Raw genomic sequence first — 13,770 nt, forward strand, 5'->3', positions numbered from 1 at the left:
TGGCTGTTTAAACGCTACAGGAAGAACCCAACTAATAATCTCTGGGTTGCGTATAAGCAACAGCGTAAATAGAATACTGTAGTCCCCTCCTGTTAGGGGTGGGGAAATTCCAGGCCAATAAAATTGAAGACGCGAATCATTATTTATTAAGGACACGGGTAATCATTGTCTTACCAAGAACTCTTAAATATATGTAAGTTGGACACTTTAGAGTGTAGCAAAAAGCAGCAATCTCTGGTCCTATTATTTAAATGCATTAGGAATATAGGGCCGAAATACATTAAGAGACTTTTTTAGCATAAGGGAAACGTCTTACAGTTTAAGAGGAAATGGTGTTAATCTTTGCTTTCCCAAAGGTAATCTTAATTTTATGAGGAACTCTTTTACTTACAAGTGCGCTCAGCTATGGAATATACTTCCAGAAGATGTCAAGCTGGCCAATGATGTTAATATTTTTAAGTCTAAGCTAGGATCAATTTAGTTGTAATTTGTATGTTCTTAAATTTTTTTGTAATTTTTATAATTTTTTATGTTCATGTGTACATAGATTATAGATTACATTTTTTTACTAGATATTGTTATTATTATTGTAGATTTAATGCACGTTCATGTTTTGAACGAGCACTTGTGCTCTTAGACGAGAACGTGGTTAAATAAATTGTTGTTATTGTTGTTGTTATTGTTATTGTACACATCAAATAGTATTATGTAAAATAAAAGGAAAGGCTTGTTAAAGAATACTCACTTGCTGTCCGACGTTAACACCATTTGTAGGTCAAAGCAGTGTCATCATTATCCATCACATGTCAGTCTCCTCCTGTCAGAGCAAACTCAGACGAGTTCCAGACTTTCCCTCTGGGTATGAATGCGTTGTTCGCTGTAACTTTGCATGACAATATTGGACGGGAATTTGCTGTTGCTAGTATTCCTCTAAAGTACAGATTGAACAGGCAAGTTGCTAAATTAAAGAAGATTAAACTATTTATTACATTACCAGTAGATAACATCTTGTTCTAAAATAACCATTTATAGTAGAGGTTATGGAAAAAAAAGAGAGAACCTTTTATGTAATTGAATTAGATATCTTAAAGTAGTTTTTACCAGGTTTTATGCAGTTTGTTTTTTAAGTACCGAAAGTAATTTTAGTGTTCAACATATTTTACTTTTTTGTTGTTGTTGTTGTTTTGTTTTTTACGCTGACGAAAATAGCGGCTATTGATTTCGGCGCTACATAAAATTTGTTATTATTGGGCAAACTGAATGTCAAAGAACGCACATCCCGCATACAACTTTTCAAGTATTGAGTCTTGAGTGAAGTTTGCAGCGGCCAATATGTATGTCGTAGTCTCATCCGTTCAGAAGCCCTTTAAAAACATTGAGACGTTTATTAAAGGACTTGAGTATAGGACTAGGAATTTGTTTTCACTTTCTGGCCTTGCATACGGTGGGTAAGAATTTGACTCCAGGTGCATTCGCTTTATATTTGAGAAAAAAAATTAAGCGAGTTGGAATTACCGTACAGCATCAAGGAACTCAAATTGAATTTGCCATAGGCGTTTTTGCTACCGTCACGTTACTCCCTACTAGTGTCCTTACACACGATTCGCTGCCTGCATCGGATGCAGGGAGTGATGTGTGCTCATTAGTTGTATTTGTGGTATCAGTCATTTACGACGCTTCGGATCCCTAACCTGATGCATGCACTTATTTTGTTGTGGATAGGTTTGATGCTGTCCATGTTGCACCTGGACCTGAAAATGGCACATTTTATGCTCGAGCAATGAACTTCGGAGAAGCCATTCTTAAGGTCAGTAAATAGTAAAAATTCGGTTTAGAAAGTTCAGCGTCTAAAACGAAAATATTCAAAACCATAGTGACCTCGTTCATTACGCATACAGGGGAAAAATCCGCAAGCTGGAAGTGCAAGATGAAGTAAAAATGAAGAATTATACAAATAACACAAATCAACACAGTGTTCATAAATATACAATAAAGTATGGACGTGTAAAAATGATCGCCGTCCGGAAGTGTGTACAACGTTTTATTCGCATGCATGGAAAGTAGTGCGTCATACCTGGGGGATGGAAGAATGGGTCTCTAGCCATGCATTCGAGAAGTTATAAGAAAATGCACACAATAGTGGCGGTAATTTATCCGGCGCGAAGAATTATGGGGTAAATGTCATTATGTTCTTCTTTTGAATTGAAGAAAGATCCTCACTGTTATATACACCACTTAGTCAGATTTAAACCTAAAGAAGAAACGATAGTCATAACATCATACAGTACTCTCTCGACATCAGTGGTCATAGTAATTTTACAGGACGCGGGTGATATATAAATCTAGTTTATGGACTTGCTGGGTCCCTTAGAGTGACTCCGTATCTCAGCTGGTACAGGCGCCCGCCCGGTGTTTGGGAGATCAAAGGGAGGAAACTCCTTTTTTTTTGCTTTTTGTGCCCCGCTTGAAACGTGACGATTATCACATCTTCCCTTCCACCACCGAACTTGAAATTTAAAGTTACCCATCTCTCTCTACCGCAAAAGCGATCCCCTGAAGTCCTCACAATACGTAAACGTGATTCAGGAACGAATGACGTACATTTTAGATCGCTAGAAAACAAATGAACGGTTTAGGCCGCGAGGAGATACCCCTCTCAGAGAAACGCATTGTTGGGCTTTTAAACTAAGCAACAGATTTGCTGGGTACATTTTCTACAGTGGCAAGGGTTTTTAGCAAATTATACGCTAGGAAGACTGCATTTTCACATGCATAAAACCCTGTGTTGTGTCTCTCTAGGTGTGGGATCCGAGCGCAGCGGACATAGCAGACTACATACGCATAAGGGTAGGACATGGTCTGACTCCGTCGAAAGCCACACTGTTACTAGGAACGGTACAGCAGTTCAGCACTAGTGTTATATCAGAAGGTACTATTAGAAATCAGTCGAAACAAAAAAAAGATACTTACACATTAATCACGTGTGTATGAGCATGCGCTTGTGTAGCGATGGGTCTTTATTTGATGCAACTTTCGCTCTTTAAGTTACTACGGCTATACACCGACTTTTAATATGCGATTAATCTTCGTGCTCTTCACACAATTTATGCCATAGACCCAGTTACCATCAGGAATTTAGTGGAATATCTCCATGTTTTACTATCTTGTAGTATTGTCAAGGTTAGGATGATACCTTCAGAAAAAGACGATAACATGGGGGGAAGTAATCTTTGTAGTCATTTTATTTGTATAGAAGTATATTATTTAGCCGACGTAGCCGTTTAGTCAGAAGCACGGAATTTTTTTTTTGCCCAAATATAATCAGAGAATTCAAGGCTAAAAACTTGGAGCTTGTTACGCTTATACATGTATTTCTACGACCGAAAGAAATCGTTCCGTGGCATAAAAGATAAAGTAATTTTGCTGCTATAAAATGCAACCCTGGGAACACATAAAGAGCCACAATGTTAAACGGTATGGCTTGAAAACTTCGACCAGCGACGAAGTAAGATAAGGCTGTTTACATTTCTTCACTATATCACGTAGCCTCTCGCCGAAATCAGCAAAATTCATCTGCAGTCTGTTTGACCTCAAGCTACTAGCTGCAAACCTATCTACCAGTTATCTGTAGCTTCTGTTCTCATTCAGTAAAACCAGCATGGTGACTACAAACAAAATGATATGGCAAGCTTTGCAGAAGCGTTGTACAAGGCGACGAAGTCGGAACGGAATCTTTTTTTTTTTGGAGTTTAGAATTTTGAATTCTTTCAGAACTGTACTCGAACCAATTACATGAGTATGGCAGTTTTGATTAGACTTGTGACGTGTAAAAGCTTGTTTTCGTTTTGGGGACAAAGAAAAGTTTTAAGCTGCAAAATTTACCTTCGGGGAATTCGACCTTGTTTCCTTCACGGCGAAGCCCCTGTCCTTTTCTGAACTGCGACCAAGTCAGCAAAGTTTTTAAAGATTTTTCGGGTACATTTTACACATTATGCTCTTGGAAAGTACGTTATTGAAAGGAGATTTATGTATCTGTAAATGTTTCATAGACGTTTAATAGGTTTTTGATAGAGTTTTAAAGAAAAATTGGGAAATTTGCCCGATTTGAGACAGATTTAGTGTCAATTTTTGTCATGTGCGCAGCCGATTTTACTTTTGTGAACGGATCCACTATACAGTCAGTGTTACGTGATTGCTTTTAACGGTAAACTTATGGGTTTTCGATTAAAATTTTTCAAGAAACAATTTGTCTGTCTATTGTTTTCTGTTTGCTCATTTATAAAATTAGTTGAAAACATCGTCGTGAGACAGCATCTATGTAAGCAACTTGCATTTCATTCTTCTTATTTCACGCATCACTTCTGCGAAGATGTCAGCGAATTTTATACAATTTTTACTTTCGAGTTCAGCAGCTAGTTTATTAGAAAATATGTTACTAGTTATTCTAGATAGATAGAAAGTGATTTTTTTAAGGTTATTTGCGCTAATGGTCACCCAAAAACCCGTTTTTGAAGTGACAACTTCAAGAAATCGCTTCTCGTACGGTGCATGTCATGAGTAGTCGACTTTGTCCTGTTCGGAGGAAGTCAATCCTGGTCATTTGGGTCTGAATAATATTCCGTTTTTCGTCAAATAGTTAACCTCGTAAAACAGTAGTTGCCTTTTGCAGTGCATCATGTAGATCTCGATACAAGTTTTCCCAAGCACTTGCGCGATAATCTCGTTCATCAGTAATTCCATATTGGGAAGTAAATTTTGATTGATTCCCTAAAAATCCGCGGCATTGGGACAGAGTTATACGCTTCGCGGTTGTATGCTTCTGATTTGTATTAACCTACATTTGATGGCATTGTCTGATATCCTGTTGGAATTTGCTATCCTATGACGGTTTGTTTAGCAGTGGACGTTAGAAACTACTTCTTTTTAGTTTGTCTCAACGTTCTGATATTGTCTACACCACCAGTTTTTTCCTTTTAAAGAAGCTTTACAGACCCGAACGATCTCATTAGTTAGTCATCTGATACACCTGGGTTCAAAGCAATGGCCGAAACATTTTGCTCAGTTATTTTTTGGTACGAATTAAAATTTAGCGAGTTTATATGTAAGTATAAACTTTTTTATGATTTGTAGTTCTTTTCACTTATAATACCAAATGAGATGTCCATATACCTTAGTTCAATTATCAATATCAAGGTGGAAATTTATCAGGAAAGGCATTCCGTATAATTTGTCTCTAATACTCCAATTGAAAATTCGTATTTTTTTGGCACAACCTTTATTTCCGTCAGAAATTTCAGGCTTTCCTGTTTCACACCTGAAAAGCGACAAAATTTCACCCATCGAGTCACGCCTGCAAAACGTAACTCAAAAGGGCCTCAAAAGGTCCATGGTCATTTTTTCGTACTAACAGGAATTGTTCTCCAATTTAAGGTGTTGGAGGTGTGTGGTCTTCCTCAAATAGCCGAGTGATCAACATCAACTCGACAACTGGCGTCGCTGTGGCAACAGCGGCAGGAACAGCTATTATTTATTACAGGATCCCAGAACTTTATTCTGCGCAGACGGAAGTCAAAGTCGAGAGTTTGACTTATATCCGTGTCATCCCAGATGACTCTTTGATTATCACAACCGTCCAACGTCATGATGGCCGAGGTTTTGTCATTCCCGTCAGTTTGGGTCACGATACGCTTTCTGTAGAGGAGACATCCAAAACTTCTGGCCTTCCCGATGGAATACTGCTATATGAAGGCTTGGGAGCTCAGTATTCTATTCCTGTCCACTGCATTCTTAACTCGGACTATGGTAATAACTTCTTTGGGGACATAAACTTCTACGATCCGTACGACGTTTTTGAGGTCAAGCCTGGACTATTTAATGGCAAACTGATATGTTACTTGATTCCAAGAATTTTGACAGCAGATGTCGAGCATGCTGTAATTATGAGCGAGGCGAAGCTCAGCCTTACTGTTAAGGTGTTTGATGAGATTCACGGACGCAGCATCTCATCAGAGGCTACAAGCCTGCCATTTTTACCTCCCTTCCAGCTCGGGGATACTGAACTGGAGTTAACAGCTGACACAAGAAAAACGACTATCACTGTTGTAGGCACTGCTGAGCAGCTAAATAACCTAGAGGTAAGAGATTTCCTATTACTTTTGAATAAAAAGAACATGGAGTAAATAGACCGGTTAAAATATTTCACTCCCAGAGTCAGTCCTTCATATTTGTTACATGATTTTTAAGTCTCAAGCTCATATCAAACCTCATAGCTCAATTACTCAATTGGAAGCTGCAACTGCTTCTCACTTGGCATTGGTAAAATGTTTATAATACAGTCAACTCCCTTTATAGCGGACACTGTAGGGACCTTAAGTTAGTGTCCTCTGTAGCGAGAGTCCGTAATAGCGGGAGTTTATTTCAGTCAAACGTCTGTAATTTATTTTTGTCCGAAATTTATCTGCTGTCCGTATTATCGAGGTGTCCGTTATAGCGGGGTGTCTGCAAGGCGAGAATTGACTGTACAGTAAAAGCCCACATATAAGAACCCAGTGATTTGAGAACTTACAGGCTGAAATTTGGCACCAAGTAACCCAAAATATAAGAACCTGTTCAGCCTAGAAAAGAAAAATACGTTCTTATACAAAAAAATCACTCCAATTTTGATCGTCAAAATTCTGGTTTTTAATTGTGTGAGAAACTTCTGACAAAAAGTTATTGTGTATATGTTTTCTTTGATTTACGTTTGTTTGGATTTTCACAAGAAATCTGTTTTCCATAAACCATTATGTATCAGTAGCACAATTTTTCTGCTAAGGGCTACACTACAACAACCTCTGAAAAAAAAACAACCTATTAAGAACCTAATTAGCCGGAATTGTGAAGAACTACCCTATAATATAAGAACCTGTTCAGCCTGACCCCCCAAATTCTAGGTTCTTATGTGTAGGCTTTTACTGTATTTGGACTTTCTAATGTGGTGAACTGTAGCTGAAGATGACTGATCAGTACAGTACCTGTGGTACCGTTTGTTTTAAAAAATATTCCATATTCAGGGCTCGAAATTAACTTTTTCGTTCGGGAGCCAGCTGGCGACTAACGGAAAAATTTTGGTCGCCAGATCGTAAATTTTGGTCGCCAACTTATTTTATATATAACTTACACAAGAACACGATTTTATACGTTACTTTGCACGCAAGAAAAGTCACAACTGAAGAGCCAAAACAATTAGAAACAACATGAGTAACACTTAGTTATAAAGCTACCGTTGTTCTCAGGTTATATGTCTCAGGTCCGAAGGTGATGGTTGTCTCCATAGTCATTTTAAATGAAGCGAAGCATAAAACGTTTTAAGTCCGTGGTTTTCATTCTGAGACAAACACGGGTCCTCGCGTATTTGCCCTTTGCTACTTCTACGAAATGGCGTTCTTTATTTTCGACTTGCTTTCCTCGACGCCTTTCGCTGCCGACAAACAACGCCATGCTTGGCCCAGGCCTCTACACAACCACATTGCTCGTACCAGTCTCCGACCGGGAGGAAACATAAATGGGCTAAGTGCCGTTTTTCGGTCTTCGTTTCATTTTAGACAGAACGTTGTAGGAAAATAAAACCTAAAATATTGCGGGAGTTTACGGAAGCACCCGCTTGAATTAAATCGCTATCTCCTTACCTTAAAGTATAAAGAAACGTTGTTAAGAACTATTCACTCAGGTACTTTTTCTATTAGTGATAGTTATATCCATTTATTAATCGCCCACTTTCCCTACATCAACAACTGATGAAGGATTCAAAGTTTGTATTAACCTTTTGGCTGAATCTTCATTCCCCGCACGTAAATACTCACGTATTTCCTTCAACTGATTTGTATCTGCCGCCATTTTCGCGGCAAATGAAAAGCACATGGTGTTGAAGTGCGCCTGCGATCCCAGGTTCGGAAGAAGCCACTGAAACAATATGGCGCGCCGTGAATGCAGTTTCGACGTGTCGAAATACATTCAATTTTTTCGATTATCTTGTAATATTCAGACATTATTTTACTGGGGACGGAAAGGTGAGTTGTATACTAGCTACCATATCCGATTGATTTCCTAATATAAAGATTTAAAAACAAAAGTTGTGTCGTGGTTTTCTTTAGCCATCAGACAAAACGCGAGTCGCCAGTCCTAAATTTTTGGTCGCATTGGCGACCAGTGAGTCGGAATGTCGAGCCCTGCATGTTGAATTTTCGATGTTTGCGTAATTTTGTTTTTAATTTCCCGATTTTAGAGCTTACCGGTTTATAAAGTAATTTTAGGATCGTCATTTCATTTTTCTTTTTTCACCAGGTAAGGTCCCAGGACTCATCACTAGTAGACCTCTCATACCTATCTCGTACGGGGGACAGACGAGTGGAATACGCGATAGAAGTGATAGGACAAAATCCCAAATCATTTAAGAAATTATGGGTGGAATTTAAAAGCAAGCTAACGGGCCAGCGAGCGTTAGTGTACGTCTCCTACTCTGCCCCTTATGGAGGTGCCGTCCCTATTTTGTTGCCAGGTGGAGGCGAAAGCGGGCAACAGTGTCCGACAGCCACAGGAACACCAACCGACAGGAGTTTTCAAGGTTTCCTTCTAACGCTACTTGGCCACACAAGTGCTTGGATCATTGGTTTCTCCCTCTTTATTGGCTTGCTCATTCTTGTATTGATCCTGTGCTGCACACCAAGGCACAGGGATGTTGGTCCAGGTGGTGTTACGACGAGTCCTGTTTCAAGCGCCTACGGTGGTACCCCATTTCGTGGGAGCTCATACGGCCAGGAACCATATCGTGAATCCCCTGCGGGAACCTATTCTGCTGGAAGACACCCCTATGTTTTTTCACCAGGGGCAGGTGATATATCATCAGGACGATCTATCCCCGAGGAAAACGATGATACTCGACGAGAGCGTCTTGCGACATACAGGCGTACCCATACTACCAGCCGTGCCTTTCTATCTGAAGAAGGTTCTCAAACACCCGGAGGTTCACTGCCTTTAGGTCGCGTATCTCCGAGTAAATCTCCTGGTCTTTTCAGTGTTACCCAGTAACACAGTGGAAGTTATTTGTTTTAGGGTTGGGGTTTTGATATAAAGAAGGATTAGCGTGGTGTGATATTTTCCATTTATGGCAATCTCAGTTTAATAAGACATCTTTGGTCATTTCCGTGCTCCTTAGATTTCATGAGAAAGGAGCTTTCTCGCTTGTTCGCGTGCGATAACCGGATATATTGGCAAGAAAAACTACTGTAAGCTCTTGCTGCTTGTGGACGCATGTCTTCCTTTCATAGTCTTTTATGACAAGGAAGTCAGTAATTTCTTTTTGTCACGTCAAAGCAGAAGTGGCGTTTACCGAGTTGTTTTGCTTAGATGTACTGTGTCCATTATGGGGTTACGGTCCATGCATCACCTCACTTTAAGAGGAATAGCAATGCGTTTCTCTCGTAGGCTATCATATTTGAATTACATTTTCGGCCCCCCTGATTCGCCAACATATTTATTTATTCACCAGGCTTAAAATTCACCACCTCTTCAACTAAGGAAATGCCACCTATTGGACATTTCAATTGCAACAGTACGTGAACATTTAGGTCGCAGGTTCAGCTGGCTCTGGGAAAACTAGTTATTTTTTCCCAAGTCGGCTGTGTTTTTGACAGAAACCCATCATTCTACGTTGTCTATGCGGTAAGAGTTATAATTAATACTAACCATGACTACAAAAATCGCATTGTTCTAATCTACTGAATATGGTACACTAGCACTGCAAATAAAGTGTGATCATTGCTTTCTTTTTCTCGTCGTTTACTAAACCAACAATTCGTATTTCTGGGTACAATTTGAATTATTGTTGAAAGTAAAAAAGAACACATTCACAAGTTAACCTCTCCTTCCTATAACCCTTCTAAAGTCGAACATTTAGTCATGCAATCTCTTGTTCAATTCAAATGAATCTCTTTGGCAGATATTTTCAATAGCACTTTTCACTTTCTGCATCTTGTGGGATGAAATCTGAAGCCTGTCTTGAATGTTCGACTTTGGGTTGTCTAAGGAGTGAAGGGACCACTGTGAGAAGTATTTGCCGTCATTGTACTATTTCTTTTGAAACATTAAATCGCTGCTTCAGAAAGCTCAGTTCGGATGTACTTCGTACGTTAGCTCTAGGACTTGATTTTAATGAACTTATAACAAATGGAAAAGCTTTCACTCTTGTGCGATATTCTATTAACAAAAACAACCTTATTGTCGGTCTTTTGTAGTAGGTTTGTCTCGATAAAATATACTTGGTAAGATGATTTTCGTCCTTGTCATTAGTCCTGATATTGTGCTTCTGCTCTTCAACACTGCTCCTATGTACAATAAGAATTCCTATTGGCGGTGAACAATAAATTTAAAAATTGGGAAGAAGTTAAATGCCTAATTCCTGCAACTATTTAGTTGTTGAGTTGTTGGTACTACTACTACTACTAATAATAATAATTATTATTATTAATATTATTATTTTTAAAAAATGTATAACGCGTCTTTTCCATGTAATATGATCGAAAGGGCGTAACAGCTGATGCTTTAAACATTAAACGAAGATGAAAGCTAAAATGAACATAATAATTAAAGCTAAAAAAGTAAACAACGCTAAAAATTTAAATAAAAACACTTAATATACAATACAATACAAATTTTATTGTCAACTCCCCATTGGAGCTTTTCAGAGAAAATTATTAATAGTGCAGGTAATCAAAAAAAGAAAAAAAAAAGTATCACAAATTGATTATCTATAAACTATTAAGAAAATATTTACATATAAATTTAGGACATTAAAAATTGATTTAAAAGGAAGGCTTTCATTTTACGTTTGAAAATGATAAGAGATTCACTTAATTTAAAATGGGGTTTTAACGCATTCCACAATGTTACAGTTCTGTAATAAAAAGATCTCTGTCCCGACTTGGTTTTAAAAAGCGGTATATTAAGCTGGGAAGATGATCTGGTCGTCCGACCACTTTTATTCCCTCTGGAGATAAAATTTGAACTGAGGTAGTTTGGTACCTGACCTGTCATAGATTTAAAGGCCAAGATGGCGTCTCTTAGATACAGGTGGGACTTAACTGGTATCCATCTCAGGTCTTTCAGGGCTGGAGATACGTGATCAAACTTCCTTGTCCCAGAAACTATACGAGCAGCGAAATCCTGTACTCCTTGTAGTTTGCGTATATTCCTTGCAGAAGTATTCGACCAGACGGACGAGCAGTAATACAACTTACTAAACACGAGAGAATTGATTGTTGTAACAAGTATGTCTTTTCTAAATATATGTTTAACTCGGCTAATTTGCCCTAGGGCAGACATACAAGATGATGGTGTTTTAATTATGTGGTCGTTGAATGAGAGTTTACTATCAAACACTACACCCAGGTCCTTAACAGAGTCGACGGGTAAAAGTTCTTTACCCAAGAGGGTAAGGCGAAAATCCTGAAGTTTCGATATCATTTGCCGACTTCCATATACAATCAGTTGAGTCTTGTCCGGGTTTAGGAGTAGGCTATTATTAAAACACCAATTACGTAGTTTAATAAGATCATCGTTCATCGCGGCCATAGTCGGTTCACAGTCCTGCACTTGGAATGACATAAGTAATTTATTGTCATCAACGTAGCAGTCCGTGGAACAGTGTTGTGGGATTGATGGCAAGTCATTGTTGTAAGCCGTGAAGAGCAAAGGACCGAGGATGCTTCCTTGGGGAACACCGTACCTCATTAGCAGGGGTTCGGAAAGAGCAGTATTTATACGCACAGCTTGGTACCTGTTTGACAAGTAGCTCTTGAACCACAGGATGGTAGAGGGTGACAAGCCAATATCTTGTAATTTTTTAAGCAGAATATCGTGGTTGACACTGTCGAATGCTCTGCTCATATCAAGGAGAACTACAGCTGATGTTTTCTTTTGGTCAATTGCGGTGAGAATGCGATCAGAAGTGTAGATCAGTGAAGTCTTGGTGGAATGCCACTTTTTATTACCACTTTGATGAGCGGAGAGACGATCGTTCTCCACCAAGTAGGGCATAAGCTGATTTAAAGCGATACGCTGTCATAGTTTTGAAAGAACAGGTAATAGGGATATAGGCCGGTAGTTATTTGGCTTTTCGTGATCGCCGTCTTTCAACACGGGGATCACTTCAGCTGTTTTCCACTCAATTGGAAAGGTATTACTTGCGAGGGACTCGTTGATTATGGACGTCACGGACGGCAAAATAGCAGGAAGGCTATGCTTGATCACTCGAATGCTAATTTTGTCAATCCCCGGGGCTTTGTCACTTGGCATGTAATTACCTTTTGGACTTCATCACAATTGACGCGTCTAAATGAAAATTGTTGTGAGAGAGATAGCATCTTGGCACAAAACATGATTGTGTGAGGTCGTAGCTGCATTCATTTGCCAACGAGTAAATTTTTTCAACTGCGTTTTGACCGATAGAGTTAAAGAATTCATTAAACTCTTTGGCCACTATATTACAAGGTGGGTTAAAAACATAACATTTCAAACGCTAGTCTAAAACGATGCGTTTTAAATAAAGATTAAAAACGTTTAAAATTGTCCTCAAGACGGGTGTGAAGGGGTAGATTGTTCCTTAAGTTAGGGGCCGCAGACAAAAAAGCCCGATCTCCTAAAGCATTTTTCAGTTTAAACTAGGATATTTCAGAGTTTATTCTAGAAATTGGCCAGTGAGGGTCAAATGGGTCCCCTTCTGATTTAGTGGGCCCTTTTCAAGAAAGGGGGTTCCCCAAAAGCATCCTCGGAGACCCAGGGGCAGTTAGTGGGGTCGATAACTGCCCCTGGGTCTCCGAGGATGCCCCAAAAGGTATTTGAGCTTATTGGTACAGACTGTTCCATGCGAAAACTAACGTTTGTTGACTTTTGCCGCCATTTTGGAACATTTTGGGCAACTGAACATGAAGCCTTTGCTCGAATTACTGCAGAATCTCGGATGTTTGTCTAGTGAAATAATAATAGGGCCATTTATACGAGGAAAAATAAGACGCGCCTTAAATAAGACGCAAACTCTACCATTTATACAAGCATGTCTTATCTAAGACGAGAACAACTCGTATAAATGGTTCGCGTCTTATTTCTGTTCTTGACTAGATTTCATGTGAATGTTGTCCGTAGCAAAGGCAATCCAGCGTGGCGTGCCAAAAAATTAACGCATGCGTACTATGCGTTCGCGTCTTATGTAAGACGCGAAGGTCATTTATACGAAGTTTTTCTCGTCTTAGCTAAGACGCGTCTTATCTAAGAACAGGTGTTAAGGGCTGTTCTAAAATAAGACACGTCTTAGCTAAGTCGCGTCTTATTTTAGACGAAATGTGCCGTTTATACGGAAAGTTCGCGTCTTATTTAAGACGAGTCCTATGTAACACGCGTCTTATTTTTCCTCGTATAAATGGCCCTATGACTCAAACGAAGAAAAGAAAGGTAATTGAGACAGTAAAAGGTTACAAAAGTTCAAAGTAAGTTCATAGGGAGGCCGTCAAATCAGTGTTGTCAGTGATGTTTTCGAATACTTTATTTGGAAAAAAAAAACAATACTACTTATCCTTGGGTCTATTTTTTTTTTTTGGCGCAGCAACGTAAATTTTATGCGGCATTTTTTTTTCCAAATTGCGGAAATCCCGCAAGGCAGCGCGCTAGAATAAACCCTGTATTCTAAGGTAAGACCGCTAGCTGGACGGAGATTATAGCGCGGCTGTTCTGTTATAGCAG

The 13,770-nt window shown here is 39.1% G+C and overlaps 1 protein-coding gene across 1 annotated transcript in view; it reads left to right on the forward strand.

The window, feature by feature from the left end:
* The window catches only part of LOC140929147 (nuclear pore membrane glycoprotein 210-like), a 65,270-nt gene extending 54,963 nt beyond the window's left edge, over positions 1-10,307 (forward strand). Inside the window, exons 37-41 of the mRNA XM_073379020.1 lie at positions 775-950; positions 1,723-1,807; positions 2,800-2,929; positions 5,431-6,134; positions 8,323-10,307. Of these exons, the coding sequence (XP_073235121.1) occupies positions 775-950; positions 1,723-1,807; positions 2,800-2,929; positions 5,431-6,134; positions 8,323-9,066 (1,839 nt within the window). The 3' untranslated portion in view covers positions 9,067-10,307. The remainder of the gene's footprint in view (positions 1-774; positions 951-1,722; positions 1,808-2,799; positions 2,930-5,430; positions 6,135-8,322) is intronic.
* Positions 10,308-13,770: the final 3,463 nt, after the last annotated feature.

This window comes from Porites lutea, chromosome 2 (genome assembly GCF_958299795.1).
Source record: "Porites lutea chromosome 2, jaPorLute2.1, whole genome shotgun sequence".
In the NCBI taxonomy this organism is placed as follows: Eukaryota; Metazoa; Cnidaria; class Anthozoa; order Scleractinia; family Poritidae; genus Porites; species Porites lutea.